The following is a 20121-nucleotide window of genomic DNA, read 5'->3' as shown; positions in this document are numbered from 1 at the left end:
AAACCAGCAATTTGAATTCTATCAAGACCGAAAATACCACCAGCCAAAAAGACGCATATTTACAACTGGCCTGTAGAAAACTCTTAACGACGAGAGACGCAGCACAAGATACCAGACTTGCCCAAGAACCAAAGGGATCCAATAAAGCGGAAAATCGACAGACCGGCAGTCGTCCACAGAATAGCGGCGAAGTATTTGGAAGTACGGACGGTAGAGGTGTTCTGTGCATATGTTAGTTCGTGCCACCCTATATGTTAGACAAGGTACATACTGTGAGACAGAGACGTTTAACGCCTTCACTGGTGATACACAGTGCAAGAATCAGGTTGCTGAAAATCCAAATCAACACCAGGTTGGTACGGAAAGCCTTATAGCCATCGTCCATGCTTGGTTCATCATTATCTTCAGGCTCCACATATGGCTCCAGCGCTCTCTTCACCGTCGATTCAAACTGACTATCGATATCGGCCTGCGGCTTATCGACTTCTTCAATGAAGTTCGACTTGGCGTCATCCTTCTTGGTCTCAGCGACGGGGAGCGAATCGCCCTTGTCAGAACCCTTAGTACCCCAGGAAACGTCATGCCAGTTGCAGAAAGCGTAGACCATCAGGATATTGATCGAACAGGTCATGCCAGCAAAATAGGCCCAGGAGGACGTGAACATATGCCAGGGATCCATGTACAAGAAACTTGCGAGGAAGTAGATGCCATAAGTCGAAACCAAAGCGATCAGGACGATACCGGCCCCGGAAGAACTGAAGAAAGACTTGAGGAAGTGGCCAACACCTTGGTCCATAGAGAAATCAAGTGTACCTCCAGTGAAGGCGTTCTTGACAAGGTAGAACGACAGAACAATGATGTAACTCTGAAGGATACTGAAGTAGATGAATGAAAGCGTGTATGCGAGACGGGAACTGTTTGAAATGTCAGATTGAGACTATAAGGGGATTCGGTTGGATCTTGACTCACCCTTTCGGTCGATTTCCTAGCGCCAGAATGAACTGCAGCATCAAGAAGAATATGTATCCATACTTCAGGAAGTTGTTCACGATCGGCGAGGCTTCATTACCAAAAGGCCATCCCTTATAATAGTTAGATTGACTAGGAGTTCCGACAAGATCCATAATGACAGTAGTAGTCAGCCAGAACGAGGCTAGGTAGTAACGAATTAGTATAAAGTCCCAAAGAAACATTGGATTCGGGACATACCGAGAGAGAACCAGGTCATGACAAGACCCATGAAGTTGTATGTCATCTGGATATGCAGGAAAAACAGCCGCAGGATGTTATGGCCACTCTTGTAAATCCGCCCGAAATGCATCATTGCATATAAACTGGCGGCGAACGAACCGTTCAACCAACGACGTCGCTGACTGATAAACTCGGCAGCACCTTCTGGTACATCGGTTTCACCCTTTGACGCCTTCACGTAGGTTAGATGCCATTTGAATCCTGCCTTGGCCACAAGCTCGAAACATAAGATACGGTCCTCAGCAAGGAACATATTCTTCTTAAAGATATTCATGCCCTCAATACCCTTCTTACCCAACTGCTTTGAGAGTGTATGATCACCGTGGAAGTACTGCTCTAAGGGGCGACCCATAATGGCGCGATAGCGGTACGCGGAGAAGGCACCGGGTAACACGCTAACATACCCGAAGGCACTCTCTAGCGGTTTATCAAGAATGTTGGAGATCTTGTACTCGAAGTTCTGTGCGGCGACGAGGGGGTTCATCAAGTTCTTCCACCCTTTTCCTAACATTGCGTGAATCTCGCCGCAAGATCCACCCAAGTTCTTATCGTTGTAGAAGGACTCCCACAATGCAAGGAGCGATTTCTTTCCCGGCTTAGTTCCGGCATCAATAAGAATCACGACTTCGGGGTTGAGGATTCGACTGAAACCGTTGAAAAGCCAGCGGTGGGAGTTAATCTTCTTACTGTTCTTCTGTTTAAGACAGAAAATCATTTGAACAGGAGGAAGGTTTGACGATTCGTTGCCCTGGGGGCGGACCAGTTGTTGGTTGGAGGTGACGGAGAGTTGGGTGGTGTATTCGAACTAGGGCTTGTTAGTGGATTTTGGTGGACTATAAAAACACCAGGATGGAGGGACAGTAGATTCCGCCCAGGCGAATCGAGAGGATTATGGGAACTCACAATGTGTGCGACGGTTTCCCGGCCATCGACGGAACGCTTCATGATGCCATCTTGGTAGATACCGATTGTGGCCAACAAATCGAGGGTATTCTTATCGCAAGGATCAATACCATCAAAAACCAATGAGCACACGATCTTTTGCCAGGCCGGGCCACCTTTGTTCCAGAATTCTGACTTCTTCAAATTGACGATATCCCGAATGTTTTGCATGACACCGTGGAGCGTCCGTGCCGTCAGAACTTTATCTTCGTTGTAATAGGTGATGGCAATCAGAAGTTCGGTGTGTCGGTTGTACATGGCCGGTCGTAGATTGTATCCGTTGCGTAGGGTGAACTCATCAGGATCACAGGTAGCCGCGGTATCTGCATTCGATTAGCCCCAGTCGCATCGCCAATATTTCACATGAAGACCTACAGCGCAGATGTGTGAATTCTTCCGGGAACCCCTCCTCTGATTCCCGGTACTCCTTCTGGATGGCGTTCTGAATGGCACTTGGTACCGGGTAGTCGACACTCAGCACAGAGCCCTGGACCAGCTTAATCTTTCGCGTAGCATAACGCCGCAACCCTGACCCAGGTGCCTGTCGGTTCTGCCAGGCTTCTGATGGTGTTTCGGACATAGGTGATTGAATAGATGGAATACCAGAGCGACGATTGAGTCCTCCCGCAGACTCCTGATATGGACCATCGGGAAAGATGGTGACTCCGGGATCATGTAGTGTGTAGCGACGGAGGGAATCGGTCGAGGCATAGGGGTCATCGAAGGAGGCGTTGAATGGGCTTGGTTGGTTTCGGTAGAGCAAAGATTGCTGGCTGTCGATGTTCTCGGGTTTTTCCTCGTAGCCGTACGCTTGCTGCTGAACAAACTGTGTTAGGATCCGTTGCTGTCTTGCTGGGGTCCCTTCTATTTCCCCGTTCCGGGTGGCTTGTCACTCACCTCTCGTGGACCATACCCGCTGGCCTCGCTCGCCTGGGGTGAATGAGAGGAGTTGCCCGAATGAGGCGAATGAGGAGATGTTCCTCGGTGAGGAAAAGACATTATGCGTAGTTCACGTGTTCTCCAGTTCTGGTGGAAAGGCAATAGAGATCTAGCCGGCGGGGTGGTATCTCAAGGATCGAAAGAAAATATCAAGGGTAGAAGTTCCAATTCCAGGTACAACCCGGCGCCTCAATGGTAACAGCGCAACAAGGCAGCAATCGCCGTGAGCTAGGTTGAAAGCAAGACAGGTGACCTGTCCAGAGATCAAACCTATGTGAGAACCAATATGAGACCTAAGTAGAAGAGACCGGAGGGTTGATGTCCAAAGAAGAGATGTGCGGTAGGGGAAGGGCTCCAGATTCCATCTATCCAGGAGATATTTTTGGTGCAGAATTTGATTGGAGGTGCCGACGATGCGGGCTGTGAAAGGGCGACTGAGGTGGAACCCCAGCGCATCAGCAATTGTCGTTCGTCATCCACCCTTTTTAAGGATCCACCATGGAGCCGTCCGAGACAGTACATATTGGGCATTGGCAGCCGCTTTTCCCCTGCGCATGCATCGCATAAATATTGAGGGGCGGGCACCCATGGACCAACCACCGAATGATATTCCCCTTGATCATGATTGTCTCGATATCCAAGGTATACAACTCCTGTACGGGTATGAATTTGACTCTGTGATCCGAGCCTTGCTGCAACGAACATAACTCGTCGAACATGTAAAAAGCTGCGGGTCGACGACGCAACACGCCATAATATTGGTCAACAGGGTGTCTCCGATGACCCATCACAGACATCCCCCTAATATTTGTGTACATATCCCTTCTACCATCCCGAAACACCCCCTGAGTGATCTTTGAATCACCAGAGTACAGAGTACTCCATGCTCGTAAAGAAACACTGCAAAGGCCTCTCTGCCAAGAAATCACAGCGTGGCGGCTGGGGGTGGCAACTGCCGGGGGAATGACGACAAGGCGTCAGGAAATGATCGGCCGCGTCTTCTAGGGGGCTGAATCCTGAATCTGCGACTGGCTCCGGAGGGTCCACATATCCAGCCATCGTTATAAATTGGGTATGTGGGTAGTGAAAAACAGAAAGGAAAAAAAAAAGAGGAATTGGGCTACCACAGCAACAGACAGTAACAGAGTCAGTCTATGGAGAGACATGCCGAAGAATGTGTGTCATGTCTACGTATCACGTGCTCCACGATATACAACATACGTGTACACAACTTTTCCCAAGACTTATGTACAGCACATAATGAGTACATAATGGAGTACAACACACCTTGGAATATAAATGCAGGTGCCTTGGTGACTGTCATTTATTTTTAGATGTTTGGACTCTGCAAGGTCTGAGATAAAAGTTGAAGTTGTCAAGTTCTTGGAAATATATATTCCCATCCAAGACCATAAGTCTCTCATTTCTTCTAGATGTCGTACGATGTGATACCTCATTTTTCGTTTCAAATTGATTTGACTGAAATGTGTCGTTTCTCTGTGACCAATACCTTTTTACCCTGGGTTTCTGTCATTAGTGTCCCATCTTTCGTCTTATCCCCCCGACACTCGGACTTCATTGCGAGCGCAGGTTCACGAAAATAGATCTATTGAATACCCCGATAACTTCACTATTCTAGTGCGGAGGGGCAATGCTCATGTTGATTTGCCGACTCTCTTCTAACTTCAACTGTATGGAGTCTCCATAATCTATGTACCCCGTATCATCAGATGAGATGGCGCTAAGCCTTGCCCGAGGTCTATTGATATGGCAATGCCGGTACAATACATATGGGTGCGGGGTAAACAATATGATTTACACTTAAAGGTCTTCTTCTCATACTTTTACTTTGATATTTTCGCCCTTTGCATAACGATGTCGCCTCAGAGACCTGCTTTCGATGACCTACCTTTGCGCAAAGATGGACCCCCAGGAAATGCTTGGGGGATGTTTGGAGACCAAGATCAAATGGGCATGCTCAATCTTCTGACGCCGGAGAATACCGCTGCGGCTGCTCGCGAGATTGTTGATGGCGTACGTGTCTCAACAGATTGGGCTCTTAATAGCATGGCGACCCCCTGCTTTGGACGTTCTGCTTTTGAGCATATTGTCAAGAACAAGGCTCCCCGGGTGGTCAACGATGATATCTTGATCTTCAACACACAGAGCAGCAGCCAATGGGATGGCTTCAGACACTATGGATCAAAGCAAGGAACTTACTTCAATGGGTGTACCCAGGACGACATCCAGAATTCCACTCGAAATGGCATTCACGGTAATTCCTTCTGATTCTGAAATTTCTGATCTCCACTGATCCTCCCTCAGTATGGGTCGAAAACGGCGGTGTTGTTGGACGGGGAGTTCTTTTGGACTATGCGGGCTGGGCAGCGGCGAACGGGAAAGAAGTGAAATGCTTTGAAACCCAGTCAATCCCGGCATCTGTACTCCAAGAGGTAGCCACTAGTCAGAATACCACATTCCGACCGGGGGATATCTTGTTTATTCGCACGGGTTGGACTCGAGCCTACGAACAGCTGTCACGGGCGGAGTGTCAGCAACTGGCCGATTATGCAGCACCTCCAGTGATTGGGGTAGAATCGTCCGAGGCCATGCTGCGCTGGATATGGGATCGTGAACTGGCTGCCGTAGTGGGAGATATGCCGAGCTTTGAAGCATATCCATGCCAAAATCAGGCCTTTTTCCTCCATGAGTGGTTGCTGGCTGGCTGGGGCGTCCCAATCGGGGAGTTGTTCGATCTCGAGCAGCTCAGCCAGGAGTGTCGGAAGAGAAACCGCTGGACCTTCTTCTTTAGTAGCGTGCCATTGAAGGTGCGTGTGTAGACAAAATTCCACTCCTGTTCCCAGACTGACCACATTCATCAGGTTCCTGGGGGGTTGCAAGCCCCCCGAATGGCGTGGCTATATTTTGATCAAGAGTTCTTTCATCTTTGCCCCTTGTCGTTCTTGCCCATATTCTACTGCCTGAACTGTCTGGAGATGGCGCAGAATGCAAGTGGGGGCGTTTATAAGCAATGACACCTCCAAGAAGAAGCTTGAAAGTCTTAGATATATCAGAATGCACCAATCTTTTTAAACATAGGCGTCTAGGCATCATGACCCAGAGTAATATAGGCGATTGCTCTTCATCCGTACGATGTTGGCTAAGGGAGGTCGGGCCGAGGAGAGAAGTGAAAAAGCGGGGAATCCGGGGCTTTCCGTCCCGGTCTGAGTTGCGTTGTCATTCTACGTTTCACCCTATGTTGTATGCAGATCTAAGCAGGTCTAAGCAGGTCTAGCCTCACGAAGAAAAAAGATCATGGTCCTTGGAAATGCAGGCATTTCGCGTCAGGCAGAAGATCGTTCAAGAAGGTCGATGGTAGCCTGTAACCGCTGCCGTTCTAGAAAAACTCGCTGCGCCGGCAATCCACCCCACCCTTGTGCAGCATGTGTGGATGTGGGCAAGCATTGTGTATATTCAGAGGCCGAAAAGCGAGTCTCTATAACAGAGAGGTGAAGTTGGTCCATCCTTGAAAAGAGTCAATGCTGACTCCTCTGTACAGCTACTATCGACAACTACAAGCACAAGCTCCTGCGTCACGAGGTAGGTTTCATACCTGCCTAGTTCGTCACGTAGACGCAATTTAACCACAGGATAGAAGGTAGCCATTCAACGCCGTCAAGTGAGCCGTCGATATCCAATCGCTACTCTCATGAGGGGCCACCAGAACGTGACGACTGGTGGTACAAAGGGACAGACAATCTGTTCTTGAATCGGTCAGGAGAACATCGTAGGTGTTAAGCTGTCAGGTGTTTTATTCCTATTATCTCCTTCTGCTAATCTCTCCTCAGATTTCGTTGGTGCCTCGTCCACCACACATCTCGCGAAACGACTTAATCCCGGCTCAGCAAACCTTGCATGGGATGTGCGCCCACTTTACGATGACCCTTCATCATTGAGAAGACCAGTTGGCGGCTCATTGCCTCAATTACCACCTTTCGAGTTTGCCAAGCGACTATTCTGGGTACAATACGCTTACATCGGTACCATCTTCTCCCTTATCAAACCCCTGGAGTTCGAAGCACGGCTCGATCTAGTCTACCACCAACCGCTTGACTTTTCACACCGTGAATCTTGCCTAGTATACTGTCAGACACTGTTAGTTATTTCCTTTGGTTTGATGTACAGTGTGAATCAGTGGATTGGCGAGGAAGGCCCTCCTGGCTTCAAGTATTTCAAGCATGCGTTACGTTTCTTGCCAGATATCCATGAAGAGGGTTCGATTCTCTTTGTCGAGGTACTATGCTATGTGGCATACTATATGCAGAATCTGAACAGGCGGGACGCTGCCTTCCTCTATGTACGTATTACTTCCATTGGCCTTCCGCTGTACCGCTAACCATGTCAGATCGGACTTGCTCTGCGCATGGCTATCTCCCTAGGCCTACATCAAGAGGTGTCTGATCCCTCAATAAGTGAACCAGACCGCAACCGCAGACGTCGGGCTTGGTGGTCTGTCTACAGCTTGGACCGGTAATTGGCCAATTCTCTATGCCTTTGAAAACAAATACTCATACTTATAGACAGGTTACTCTCGGTCAAGTCTGGTAATCCTATTACAATTCATGATGAAGATATTGGAATAACTTGGCCTACAGATGTGGTATGTTGTCTTCCATGTCGTGTCTACATAGGTATTCGCTGATTTGACTTTTCGATCTAGGGTGGATCAACCTTCGATGTATGGCCATCAACCGTTCTTACCCACTATACACAGCTATCCCGTATATTGGGGCGGATTGGGGAAGGTAAAAATCATCTCCGTCGTTTTTTTTTTTTTTTTTTTTTGGTTGTTTGTTTTTTTTTGTTCTTTCGCCATCCTGCAGCTGACCTAGATGGCCACATCAGAAATCTATAGAAAGAAACCTGGATCCGGTTCGAACCTCATTGCTTCTGTCCAGAGTATAACAAATGACCTTTCTGCCTGGCTGCGGCAAGTACCAGACCGGCTCCGCATTGACTTCACTACACTCGATACCCATATCAATCGAGAGTCTGTCTCAATCAACTTGCACTTCTACTCATGTGTGAACATGACTGCGCGGCCATTGGTCTTCTATGTCATCCAAAGGCGACTCGACGCGGAAGCCCTCGGGTCCACGACGGAGGATTGGAAGGAAGGGCTGGCTCCAAATACCGTCGCTGTCATCGACAGTTGTATCACGGCAGCGCGAGCAACCACTATGATCATGGATGCTGCTGCAAAACATAATCTCGTTGGTACATAACCGCAATACAACCCCATTTCTTCTGTCATGAAACCATCTGATCAAAAGGACTTTTTAGCTACATACGGATACCTCGATGGCGAATATATCTTCTCCGCCGCACTGCTGCTGGTCATGGTGAACGCCGCGTTTCCGCCTAATGAAACCAGCGCCTGGGCCATGGAGACCGCACTGAACCTTCTCCGCGGCATGGCAGATCGTGGAAATACATACTTGGACTCGCGTCACTCATTGCTGTTGGAATTGTGGGCAGCCATTGGACCTAGACGTGCTGAAGAAAAGGATACCGATGCGGCAAGTTCTCTTGCTGCAGGTCAAAACGGCCCTGTGACCCCGATGAGCGAAAACGCTGCAAATCCATCAGAAGATGTTCCAGATCCGAGTGCGGAGTCAGCAGCTTCACAAGTGCCCACTTATAACTGGCCACAGCAGCCAGATATCCCTTCTTTCCGGGACATTGCCTTCCAGTTCGATCTAAACGATGATCCAGCACTCTGGGAAGGGGCTTTGGACCAAATCGACATTGACATGGACACTGACTGGATTGAGAATACTTTAAAGCGGTGAGAACAAATTCATGTCACTTAAAAATCATTCTACACTTGTGTGCTTCATATTTAGTACCTACATATGTACCTGTAAGCACTCGACCCAACGCACGGTCCAATTCCCGGCCGCACCTCTGTAACCTGCATATGCCCTAGTTGAAAAGGGGTTTTCCTTCCCTAGGCATATAAGCTAGTCGAACTTACCTAGGTAGTCTGGTGTCCGCTGTTTCTAAGGTTATACACACTGTTGGGTTTAGTCACTGCGGCTCCTCAATCAACTCCAGCAGAGACAATCAAGTAGTTTCATTTATGGCGCTGGGGGTGGTCATATCCAAGGGGGGGTGGCTGTATCAATGCCCTATTATTATAGCTAACCACTGCTCTCCTTTAATCGAAGTAGGCCAATTGACTATTATGGTATAACATTTGACTATCTCGTCCTAACTGATGATGCTAACCCTGAGGTCTTATAGTTAATATCATTGAGATTGAGGACGACAATGGTGTTTATGCAAATATATGGCTTTCATTTGTAGTAGATCCGGCTGGGTTTATTAGGAAGAAAGGTGCTAGTAGTGCCGAGATGTTGCTAGAAGAGGAAGGGAACGTAGGATCGCTGGCGAGTGAATGCCCTTGTGGACTAGAGGATTTATGGGTTAGGATATTCAAAGGACGCTAAAGAATGGACAAGTCTGAGAGAAGATCGAAATGCGAAAATTGAGAACTTGAATTGATATACGATCGCATTCCTTCCTAAGACCTGTGACTGTATGATGGACTTAGGATGAGACTAGGCTTCCGCAAGCCCATTTTTGTGTACCGGTATTGAATGTGTCTCTACCAATTGGTGGTTTATGCCGCTATAGTTCTTAGTGAAGGGCCAATGTCATATGGAAAGCTGGTTTATCGACACTAATCTACTAGAAGATTATACGATCGTTCCAACACCAAATGGTTGGACTGACGAAATCGTTAGCTTCGTATGGTTTCAGATCTTCGATGAATTCACGGTCTTCCGTATTAAAAAGGGGGAATATCGTCTTCTTCTAATGGATAATCATGTTTCACATTTAACCTATAAGTTCATTCTATTTTGCTGGCAAAACGAGTCATTCCTTGTTGAATGTCAGACATCGTAGGCGACAGCACCTGTTTGCTACAACTTCAGTTTTGCTATCGCCATAGCTATAAATAGCCCTCTCTCTCTTCCTTCTCACTCTCTCTCCTTCTCTCTCCCCCATCCATCCCATTTCATAGAAATCTAGCTTGCACAGTTTCTCCATTCAGTTCCTGCATTTCATTTATATCCTGATTCCTAAACACATGAGCTCCTATCTTCCCCTCCATCCTCAATCTAATCCCCGCAGCTTATCAAGCTATGGAGATGTCGGCCCGAGGAAGCCGAAATAGTAGCCATCGGCCCGACACGTGACATGCATCTAATGGGTAACAGCGCGATGATCATTGGAGATGTGCCGTGATATCGGGACGAGCTCTGGCATAAATGAGTACGGTTCCCTTCTGACCATCTTTATCTGTTGTCCTCTCCTTTTCCTTTCTTGAACCCAGCTCACATCTTCCCAACTCATACTAGTCGCAATGTCTGACTCGGGAAAGATCACCATCTCTATCGATCGCGGCGGCACATTTACAGATGTCCACGCGATTCAACCTGGCCGTCCCGACATTATATTGAAGCTTCTCTCTGTTGATCCTTCTCATTATCAAGATGCCCCAACTGAGGGCATTCGTCAGATCTTGGAGCTGGTCACCGGGGAGCCACACCCACGAGGCCAACCATTGAAACTCGACCGCATTGGTTGCCTACGCATGGGCACAACCGTTGCAACCAATGCTTTGCTCGAGCGCAAGGGAGCTCGTTCAGTACTCTTCACAACCAAGGGGTTTCGAGATTTATTAAAAATTGGCGACCAATCTCGCCCGGCCATTTTTGACTTATCAATGGCTCGCCCCGGAGTGCTCCCGGAAAGTGTCGTCGAAGTCAACGAACGTGTCCTGTCCTGCCACCCTTCTGCCGACAGTGATTGCTTCTCCGAGTGCCGGATGGTAGAGGGAATCACCGGCGAGAAATTCCGTGTGGTGCAAGAACTAGACCTCGTTCAGGTGAAGGCAGAGCTCCAACGGCTGAAGGAGCAAGGAATCCTGTCAATCTCTGTGGCGCTGTTGCATTCCTACGCATATCCTGAGCACGAGCGTCAAATCGGTGAGCTCGCTCAAGAGATGGGATTCTCGGTTACCCTTTCTTCAAAACTTCAACCTATGATCAAGATCGTGCCTCGGGGCATGTCGGCTGCCGCCGATGCCTACCTCACCCCTGTTATCAAGACATATATTGACTCCATCTCTTCCAGCTTTGAAGGTGGGTTGGAAAGTCAGCAGGACTGCCGATTTGAGTTTATGCAATCAGATGGTGGACTGGTCGATTTCCGCAAATTCAGTGGGCTGAAAGCGATTTTGTCCGGCCCCGCAGCTGGCGTGGTCGGCTTTGCAGCCACTAGCTGGGATCCCACTGAGAAGACTCCCGTTATTGGTTTCGACATGGGTGGCACCAGCACAGATGTCTCCAGATTTGATGGCCACCTTGAGCATGTGTTCGCATCTAAGGTTGCAGGCGTGATGATCCAATCCCCACAACTCGATATCAATACCGTTGCTGCTGGCGGTGGTTCCATCCTTACTTGGCGTAATGGCTTGTTCTATGTTGGGCCTGAGTCTGCAAGTGCTCATCCAGGTCCGGCATGCTACCGAAAGGGGGGGCCCACTTACAGTGACAGACGCCAACCTATTCCTAGGCCGCCTTCTGCCAGAGTACTTCCCGAAGATCTTCGGCCCGCATGAGAACGAAGCTCTAGACACAGAGACGACTGCACGCCTTTTCAATGAACTCACACAAAAAATCAATATTGAACGCAAACAGCAAGGCCAGTCAGAGTTTTCCCCAGAGGAAGTCGCACTTGGCTTCCTTAATGTTGCAGATGAGTCTATGTCCCGGCCAATCCGTAACCTCACGGAGGCTCGTGGCTTCGAGACCGCATCTCATCATTTGGCATGCTTTGGAGGTGCTGGTGGCCAGCACGCATGCTCAGTGGCGAAAACGCTCGGAATCACCCGCATCATTATCCACAAATATTCCTCCGTTCTCTCGGCATACGGCCTTGCTCTAGCAGAGGTTGTTAAAGAGTCGCAGGAACCTGTTTCCTCAACCTACCTGTCCTCACAACCTGCGCTTCTTCAACACCTCGATCACTTATCAGCATCAGCAACCAAGGACATGGAATCACAAGGCTTTCCTTCCACTCAAGTGCGCCATGAGCAATACTTGAACATGCGCTACGAAGGTTCTGACACTAGTCTGATGATCCGAAAGCCCGAAAGCTCGGGAGACTTCCTAGAAGAATTCCGCATTCGTCATCGCCGCGAATTCAACTTCAACTCTGACCGACCTGTTCTTGTTGACGACGTCCGAGTGCGAACTATTGCCTCGTCCAAGGTGCGGACCGAGCAAAGTCCTTTAGTCCAACTGAAAGAGGCCAATATGCGAGATGTCGCGACGGCTCCAAACAACACCACTTCAGCCTACTTTGGCCAGGCGAGTCGGGTCGATACACCAGTTTACCTTCTAGGCGAATTGGAGAGGAATTCCCGCATTCATGGTCCGGCTGTCATTATTGATCAAACTCAAACAATTGTGGTGGCTCCCAATGCAGTGGCGAACCTACTCGACACCTGCATTGTCATCGATCTCAATAACGAACCAACCTCTTCCGGAAGCGCTCTACCATCGGAAATTGACCCTATCAGGCTTACTATCTTTGGGCATCGGTTCATGTCCATCGCTGAGCAGATGGGTCGTACGCTACAGAAGACCTCCGTTTCAACTAACATCAAGGAGCGGCTGGATTTTTCCTGTGCTCTATTCTCCCCCGATGGAGGTTTGGTGGCTAATGCGCCCCATGTTCCGGTTCATCTTGGATCGATGCAATTTGCCGTGCGTTATCAGCATGAAAAGTGGCTAGGCAACTTGAAGGACGGTGATGTTCTGGTAGCCAATCACCCTAGTTGCGGAGGCACCCATCTACCTGATATTACAGTAAGTAATTTTCACACTGAATACTCTCGTCAAATACTGATACGTCTATAGGTTATTACACCGGTCTTTGACCGACCTGGCGGCTCCGAGATCATGTTTTACGTGGCTTCCCGCGGACATCACGCTGATATTGGTGGTATCTTACCTGGATCAATGCCTCCTAAATCCACCGAGCTATGGCAAGAAGGCGCTGCCATCGAAGGCGATAAGATTGTCAGCGATGGTATCTTGGATGAGGCACGTTTGATCGAGTTGCTGGTCACGAAGCCCTCGCAATATCCCGGCTGCGCTGGAGCACGCTGCCTCAGCGACAACTTGTCCGATCTGAAGGCGCAGATTGCCGCCAACACTCGTGGAATCAACCTGATCCAGACTCTGTTCAACGAATATGGAACGCAGACCGTGCAAAGGTACATGTACGCCATCCAGGCGACGGCCGAATCTGCTGTACGTAGTCTTCTCAAAGAGCTATATCAGAAATTCAATGGCCAGCCATTAGAGTCAGTGGACTATATGGATGATGGCACCCCCATTAGATTGAAGGTCACTATCGATGGTACCAATGGATCAGCTGTCTTTGACTTTGAGGGCACAGGCCCTGAGGTGTATGGTAGCTGGAACGCTCCTATTGCTATCACTCACTCAGCCATCATCTACTGTCTGCGCTGTATGATCAATGCAGATGTGCCACTGAACCAGGGATGCTTGGCGCCAATTGACATCCGTGTCCCATCGTCCAGTATTTTATCGCCGAGCAAGACTGCTGCCGTCGTGGGTGGCAATGTCGTGACCTCACAGCGTATCACTGACGTCGTGTTCAAAGCCTTCCAGGCTTGTGCCGCGTCTCAAGGCTGCTGTAACAACCTGACCTTCGGTACAGACGCCAAGCTTGATCCGACCACCGGTGCTGTTATCACGCCTGGATTTGGATATTACGAGACTATTGCGGGCGGCAGTGGTGCTGGTCCAACTTGGAAAGGCGAGTCTGGTATACATGTTCACATGACCAACACGCGGATCACCGATCCTGAGATCCTGGAAAAGCGCTATCCGACGATGCTCCGCCAGTTTACCCTACGTGGAGGTTCTGGCGGTCAGGGCAAGAACCCCGGTGGTGAGGGAGTAATTCGCGACATCGAATTCCTTTCACCAATTCAATGTTCCATTCTGTCTGAGCGCCGTGTCCATCGGCCTTACGGGCTCGAGGGTGGCCAGGATGCACAGACCGGATTCAACCTGTGGATCACGCGGGATCCTGACACTGGCAATGAGCGCCGTGTTAACATCGGCGGCAAAAACACTGTCTCGATGAAGACTCACGATCGTGTTGTCATCAACACTCCCGGTGGTGGTGGCTGGGGCGCTGTGTGAATGGGTTGTATAGCGAGCATGACATTTCTAGTATACGAATATTAATTAAATACACAGGTGGAGATACAATGATCCTTCTAGGCCTCGTGAATAAATCCGCAAATTTTCTCTTTCACAGCTTGGAATTTCCAAATGCTGGTCGCCACATTTCATTCGCTAGTCGGCTGGTGTTTACCATATCTGGGCCCAGTTGGTCTAGAGAAGAGACTCCAAGCATCTTCATGGTGATCTCAAGTTCCTCTGTGATGACTGCGAGTGTGTTAGCTTAAATTGACTTGAACACCAGTCCTGACTTACTGTCTGTACACCTTTCCACTCCTTCAGCGCCATATGCCGCGAGGGCGTAGTAGTAAGGCCGGACGACTCCAACCGCGGTTGCTCCGAGACACAACGCCTTGAGGACATCTGCTCCATCGCGAAGACCTCCGTCAACAAACACCTGGAGCTTGTCGAAGGCCTCCGGGTAGTACGTGCGAATCTCCAAAAGCGTCATCAATGAGCTTGGAGCGGAATGAATCTGCCTGCCTCCATGGTTGCTCAACAGAATTCCCTGTACACCGTGTTGGACAGCCAGCTTCACGTCCTCAACGCTTTGAATCCCCTTGAGAACCATTGGCCCACCCCACTCTGACGAAATCCAATCCAAATCCTCCCAAGTGAGACCACCATCTACCGAACCGGGAACCTGCCGACCTCCGAACGCTGGCGCAAAGTCGTTCTCACTGTGAATGTCTCTTGCATTTTCAGCAACACCAGCGTCGAGATTTTCTCGTGCTTGGAGGTAACGATCGGCAGTACGCTTTCCTAGGGTTGACGTGTCCACTGTGACCCACAGGCTTTGATATCCGGCTGTCTTGACTCTTCGGATGAGTGACTTGGCCCTTGTCCGATCCACAGGCACGTAGAGCTGGAATGACAAGTTCGAAGGGCTTTTATTGCCGAGAAGCCGTTGCTCATCCAGATGAGCATCCATGATCTCTTCGAGGGGCTTTGTAGATGCCGTACTGATCATGGTGTGCAAGCCTTTACGGGTTGCTCCTCTCACTAGCAATGGTTCAGCGCCAGGGTGGGAGCTGCCCAGTGTACCCATAGCCGATACGAAGAAAGGAAACTGAGAGGTGTGTCCCAAGATGTTCCTTCGGGTGTCCATTGAGTCAACGCTCCTCAAAATTCGAGGGCGGAAGTTTATCAGAGACCAGTCATCAAGATTGGTCGTCATTGACAGGCCGGTAGCAGCTGAGCTTGATGCATAAACCCATGACTTCTCCGGGAGGACATTCTTTGCGACCTTCTCGAAATCTGTCGTGGTGACACATAGGGAAGGATGGGGAATGTTGTTTGCCATCTTAGCAATTGTCCTTACGGATATGAAGCGAAAAGAGTAAAAGGAAAAAGGAAAGCAGTAATAAAGTAACCTGTGGAGTATAGAAGATCAGATAACGGCCCCGAAGTCGGCCCCGGTCGGCTACTCATTCCGGCCCGGCTATGTCCACTTGGGGTAAAAGCGATTGCCGAATTGTTGTAGGGAATATGCACATCTAGACATCTATTATGTATACATAATGTCCGAGTTTCTGTATAGTTATCTCTTTTTCTTTACTTTTCGGCATCGGAAATGAGGTCCCGTGTTATCCCATTCAAAATCTGTTTCGATGTTAGCTTATACTTTCAAAATGTAAGGTGTTGGTATCCATACGGCAACATTCTCCCTTGGGCACCGAAGGAGTGGGATGGAGGTGTAAGGGCAGTTGTAGTCGCTCTTTTTATCGGTATGAATGTGGACAAAGTTGTGGGCTGCTGCGCATCCTAAAAGACGTGTTAGACCGTGGAATAAATGTTTGAGGTTTAATAGTCATACATGTTTGTACTGCAGGACAGTCAGTGAGATCAACATTGGATATAACCTTGGACAACAGAGACTTACTTCCAGACCATAGGGAATGGCAATCACAGTTCCCATGAATAGGGTGCAAATTACTTGCAGACGCATGGTAGAGAGAGGGCGATCAATTATATTCAAGCTTGTACACCACTTGCGCAAGCCTGTGTTGAGGTGGAAAAACTCGGCTGGATGGAGGAGAACGACCGTGAAAACGGCACGTGGAAGGTGAAATGCCTTTAACTAAATCTCAAATCCTCAATATTGTGACTAACTTTCCGTTTCAATCTTGGATGAATACAAATGAAAGTGATATGTCAGAGAATATGGTGGTAAGGAGGGAGTGAATCACAAGCCCTACTCTGGTCGTATAAGGTCGGGAAACAGGCTTTGTCTATACACTACTCCGTATACAACATATATCTTATGACGTCTGCAATCAGGAATCTAAGGTCAATGGAATGTGTGAAGAATGTCTCTCCCATGCTTACTCCGCAGTGACATCTGCATTCCACCTGCCCTCATATCCCTTGATTGACATGGACATGGACATGGACCTAGAGACTTTCCGCTTGCGTCCTATGAAGAGGAGATGGGTAAACCAAGTAGAGTAACTAGAAGATAACTTATGGGATTTGTCGAGAAAGAGCCAGATGATACATTAGTCGTGGCAGGTCACCAACACCTACATACTGTGTGGGCACCGGATAGTCAACTATATATATAGGGGATTACTATAGGACCTCCCTAGCCTAGATCGACCCCCGTCTACCTAAAAGTTAGCACTATGCTTAGCACTATACTCAGTACTATACCCAGCACCATTACCCAGCACCATTACCCAGCACCATTACCCAGCACCATTACCCAGCACCATTACCCAGCACCATTACCCAGCACCATTACCCAGCACCATACCCAGCACTATTCTAACTGTCGATCCATAGAAAACGAACTGGCCAGTTTATCTGCTACCATGATAATATGTATATAGGATTACATGAGCATAACATTGAATTTTTCCCCTTTAACCCGTAAGAGACTTAGGTAGTATAAAAAATATGTATTGTGCAAATGAGTCCTATTTACTTGGATGATGTTTACAATTAGGAGCCTACTGGTACTTACATAGATGTTATACTGACTGAGGCGTTTAGGGGATCAACGGAGGGGGCTATATCATCTTTTGCACACATCAAGTTTCTTTTTGAAAGGGATTTCCGGTGTATCGTCGAGATTATGGCTAGACCCTAACACGGCCTTACACATAATAGTAGTCATCCTCACCAACTGGTCTTGTTTATCGCAGTTCCTCGAGTTGCGCATCTATAGAACTATGAACCGTTTGAATATCGGTATCCCGCTTGGTCCAGACGTGCCGCATACCAATATGGCCAATGGTGATCCATATATTTTTAATCTCTGCTTTTCCCAGGGTATTTCCAAAGGAAATATGACCTTGTACTAACTACTGCTCTTTGTTAGTACCCTTTGTCAAGGGCCTCCATGGGTGCCCAGCCGGGCGATGAGGGGCTGTTAGTAAGCATCACATGCCGGGGACCTGCAGCTCTAGCCCAGCTAGTTCTTTTCGACTTTCGCTCTCTTCGCTTTTCTTTTTGCGTTCTCTTTTCATTGCGAGTCTCAACTATGTTTGTCACAATACCCGGTTGACCAGCCATAGGGCTTTTCTAAAAACATTTCCACCTACTTTCATTAAACCCGGAGACGGCGTTAACGCTGCATCTTCCCCGCGAACCAAGGAAAAAAGAACAAAACAACAGTGACCAGGCATCCAAGGACATATATTGACCTCCATGAAAAACTCACCCCCTATTGTGTTTATCGCCAGGTCAGTAACTACTTTCATTACGCTGCTTCCGCTGCTCACTAGCCTTCTAGACATGGCGCCCGCCTCGATGCTGCAGACAAAGATTGGCACTTAACCTCTCCGAGCCCATTCGATCCACCTCTTTCCTACGGTGGATGGATACAGTCTCGGGCACTTGGTGTACGTATAGGAAGTCTCCTAAGGGCCCGGCAGTTCACTGGGGAAGATCCAGAGAGTCCGCACAGCCATCATCCCACCTCGGATAAACAGGCAAACCCCACCCCCGCATCTTCGGATCTGTTGCACCGATATAACGTCATTGTTCATACCTCTCCTTACCTTCGATGTCTGCAAACTGCGATAGGGGTCAGTGCTGGTATCCACCAAGCCTCAGGCGCAGAAGCATCCGAAGGAGCTAGTTCAGCTCCCACTGTCCCCACCGTTTCATCCACCCCTGACCAGCGATGTCTCCTTCGCGTCGACGCATTTCTGGGCGAATGGCTATCACCCGACTACTATGACCAGATCACGCCCCCACCGGGCTCGGACAGAATGGTGGCGTCTGCCAAAGGGGAATTACTCCGTCGTGCTGAAATCATCCCAGCCACCAATGGTTTGACAAGGGCGTTGTCAGGCCACTTTCCTGGCGGTTGGCGCAGCCAGTCACATCCTACTTCACCGGATGCTGAAGACCGCTTGCACTCCTCAACATCCCAACGCCAGCGTGCCAACACCCACGACACTCTCCAAAACCCTATCGCCAAACATGCAAAGAAGTCTCTCGGTCGCCTAGAAACCAATCTGCCGCCTACTCTAGACGCATATTATGTACCCCCAACTCCCAGCTATGCCGTTTCCGCATCGGACCCCATTCCTACAGGCTATGTTGCTCATGCACGGAACGCATGTACGAGGATCGACTACCAGTGGGACAGTATGCGCACGCCTTATTGGGGCACAGGGGGCGAGTTCGGTGAGGAATGGAGTACCATGCACGAACGAGTACATGATGGATTTCAGCACATGATCAATTGGTATCGGGAACAGGATCTGTCTGAACCCGGTTCTACAGCAGAGTCCAATGAGGTAAGTGACTGTAATGCGCAAACGGTCCTCGTTATCATCACACATGGCGCGGATTGCAATGCTTTGATCAGTTCGTTGAACGGGCACTCGGTCTTGGTCGATATTAACACAGCTTCACTCACTATGGCTGTGCGACGCAACCGTGTCAATAGACCCGCGCATGACATGGGTCACACGCCTAAATCTCCGGGCCCTGACAACCAATCGGTGTCACGGGAATACTCCTTGCAGCTTGTGGCGTCGACAGATCATCTGCGCCCGGGAATAAACCCCTCACAGCTCAGCTCGCTGTCATCTCCCTCTGTCCCTGTACTTTCACCGCCTCCGGTCCCTTCCTATCGGAATCGTCTTGGCGCTCGCCCATCGCTCCTCCAAGAAACGTCAACAAACGGGCCACATAGTACTAGCTCTGGGCCATGGACACTGGCAATGCGGCCGTCAACCGGTTCAACTACTTCTCAAGGTGCCTCTGGGCTTTGGAACTCGATCTCGTCGCCCACTGATAAAGCGGATGACAACCTCGTGCCGAACTTCGGTGATCGGCCGGTCAGTCAAGATTCCGAACTCTCTGATAGGTCTGATAAGTCTTCAGATCTTGCCTGGACGAAGCAGTTACCACAACGGACACTATCGCAGCGTGGTTTATGGGGGAGTGCTCAGCCGTTGGGGGATCGTGAGGGTGGAACGAAGCGGCGATGGACGGTGACGGAACAGAAGCTGTGAATCATTCTCTTATTGAGTTTTAGGATACCTCTTGCATGGCGTGGTCTTTTTTTTTCTTTTTCTTTTTCTTGCTTTTATCCAAGTTTATATTGAAATATTACTATGACACCCCAACCTTCAGGCATCAAGGCATCAACCAGGCACCAATGCCGCGGCTT

The 20121-nt window shown here is 49.1% G+C and overlaps 7 protein-coding genes across 7 annotated transcripts; 4 read left to right on the top strand and 3 right to left on the bottom strand.

Moving 5' to 3' along the window:
* Positions 1 to 83: 83 nt before the first annotated feature.
* On the bottom strand, positions 84 to 3192 carry N7489_011960 (uncharacterized protein; the record flags this gene model as incomplete). The annotated part of the gene is made up of 7 exons (XM_056717709.1): positions 84 to 221; positions 272 to 914; positions 970 to 1153; positions 1210 to 2056; positions 2155 to 2516; positions 2569 to 3010; positions 3091 to 3192. The coding sequence occupies 7 exons, from the start codon at positions 3190 to 3192 to the stop codon at positions 84 to 86; spliced, it is 2718 nt and encodes a 905-aa protein (XP_056565331.1).
* A 1815-nt stretch (positions 3193 to 5007) lies between these two features.
* Positions 5008 to 8984, top strand: N7489_011959 (transcription factor domain-containing protein; the record flags this gene model as incomplete). The annotated part of the gene is made up of 11 exons (XM_056717708.1): positions 5008 to 5407; positions 5458 to 5960; positions 6015 to 6067; positions 6692 to 6732; positions 6788 to 6919; positions 6981 to 7489; positions 7538 to 7662; positions 7717 to 7792; positions 7853 to 7870; positions 8025 to 8409; positions 8476 to 8984. 11 exons carry the CDS (start codon positions 5008 to 5010, stop codon positions 8982 to 8984), a joined length of 2751 nt encoding a protein of 916 aa, XP_056565330.1.
* A 290-nt stretch (positions 8985 to 9274) lies between these two features.
* On the top strand, positions 9275 to 9644 carry N7489_011958 (uncharacterized protein; the record flags this gene model as incomplete). The annotated part of the gene is made up of 3 exons (XM_056717707.1): positions 9275 to 9306; positions 9366 to 9382; positions 9439 to 9644. The coding sequence occupies 3 exons, from the start codon at positions 9275 to 9277 to the stop codon at positions 9642 to 9644; spliced, it is 255 nt and encodes an 84-aa protein (XP_056565329.1).
* A 920-nt stretch (positions 9645 to 10564) lies between these two features.
* Positions 10565 to 14447, top strand: N7489_011957 (5-oxoprolinase; the record flags this gene model as incomplete). Its single annotated transcript, XM_056717706.1, has 3 exons — positions 10565 to 11705; positions 11761 to 13076; positions 13128 to 14447. The coding sequence occupies 3 exons, from the start codon at positions 10565 to 10567 to the stop codon at positions 14445 to 14447; spliced, it is 3777 nt and encodes a 1258-aa protein (XP_056565328.1).
* A 112-nt stretch (positions 14448 to 14559) lies between these two features.
* N7489_011956 (uncharacterized protein) lies at positions 14560 to 15792 on the bottom strand (the record flags this gene model as incomplete). Its single annotated transcript, XM_056717705.1, has 2 exons — positions 14560 to 14696; positions 14745 to 15792. 2 exons carry the CDS (start codon positions 15790 to 15792, stop codon positions 14560 to 14562), a joined length of 1185 nt encoding a protein of 394 aa, XP_056565327.1.
* A 323-nt stretch (positions 15793 to 16115) lies between these two features.
* N7489_011955 (uncharacterized protein) lies at positions 16116 to 16437 on the bottom strand (the record flags this gene model as incomplete). Its single annotated transcript, XM_056717704.1, has 2 exons — positions 16116 to 16253; positions 16372 to 16437. 2 exons carry the CDS (start codon positions 16435 to 16437, stop codon positions 16116 to 16118), a joined length of 204 nt encoding a protein of 67 aa, XP_056565326.1.
* Positions 16438 to 18140: 1703 nt separating this feature from the next.
* On the top strand, positions 18141 to 19963 carry N7489_011954 (uncharacterized protein; the record flags this gene model as incomplete). The annotated part of the gene is made up of 2 exons (XM_056717703.1): positions 18141 to 18175; positions 18226 to 19963. 2 exons carry the CDS (start codon positions 18141 to 18143, stop codon positions 19961 to 19963), a joined length of 1773 nt encoding a protein of 590 aa, XP_056565325.1.
* Between the last annotated feature and the right edge of the window lie 158 nt (positions 19964 to 20121).

This window comes from Penicillium chrysogenum (assembly GCF_028827035.1).
Source record: "Penicillium chrysogenum strain IBT 35668 chromosome Unknown utg000005l_segment0_segment0, whole genome shotgun sequence".
NCBI classification, from domain to species: domain Eukaryota; kingdom Fungi; phylum Ascomycota; class Eurotiomycetes; order Eurotiales; family Aspergillaceae; genus Penicillium; species Penicillium chrysogenum.
The sequence above is the reverse complement of the archived record's forward strand: the minus strand, read 5'-3'. Positions and strand labels throughout refer to the sequence as shown.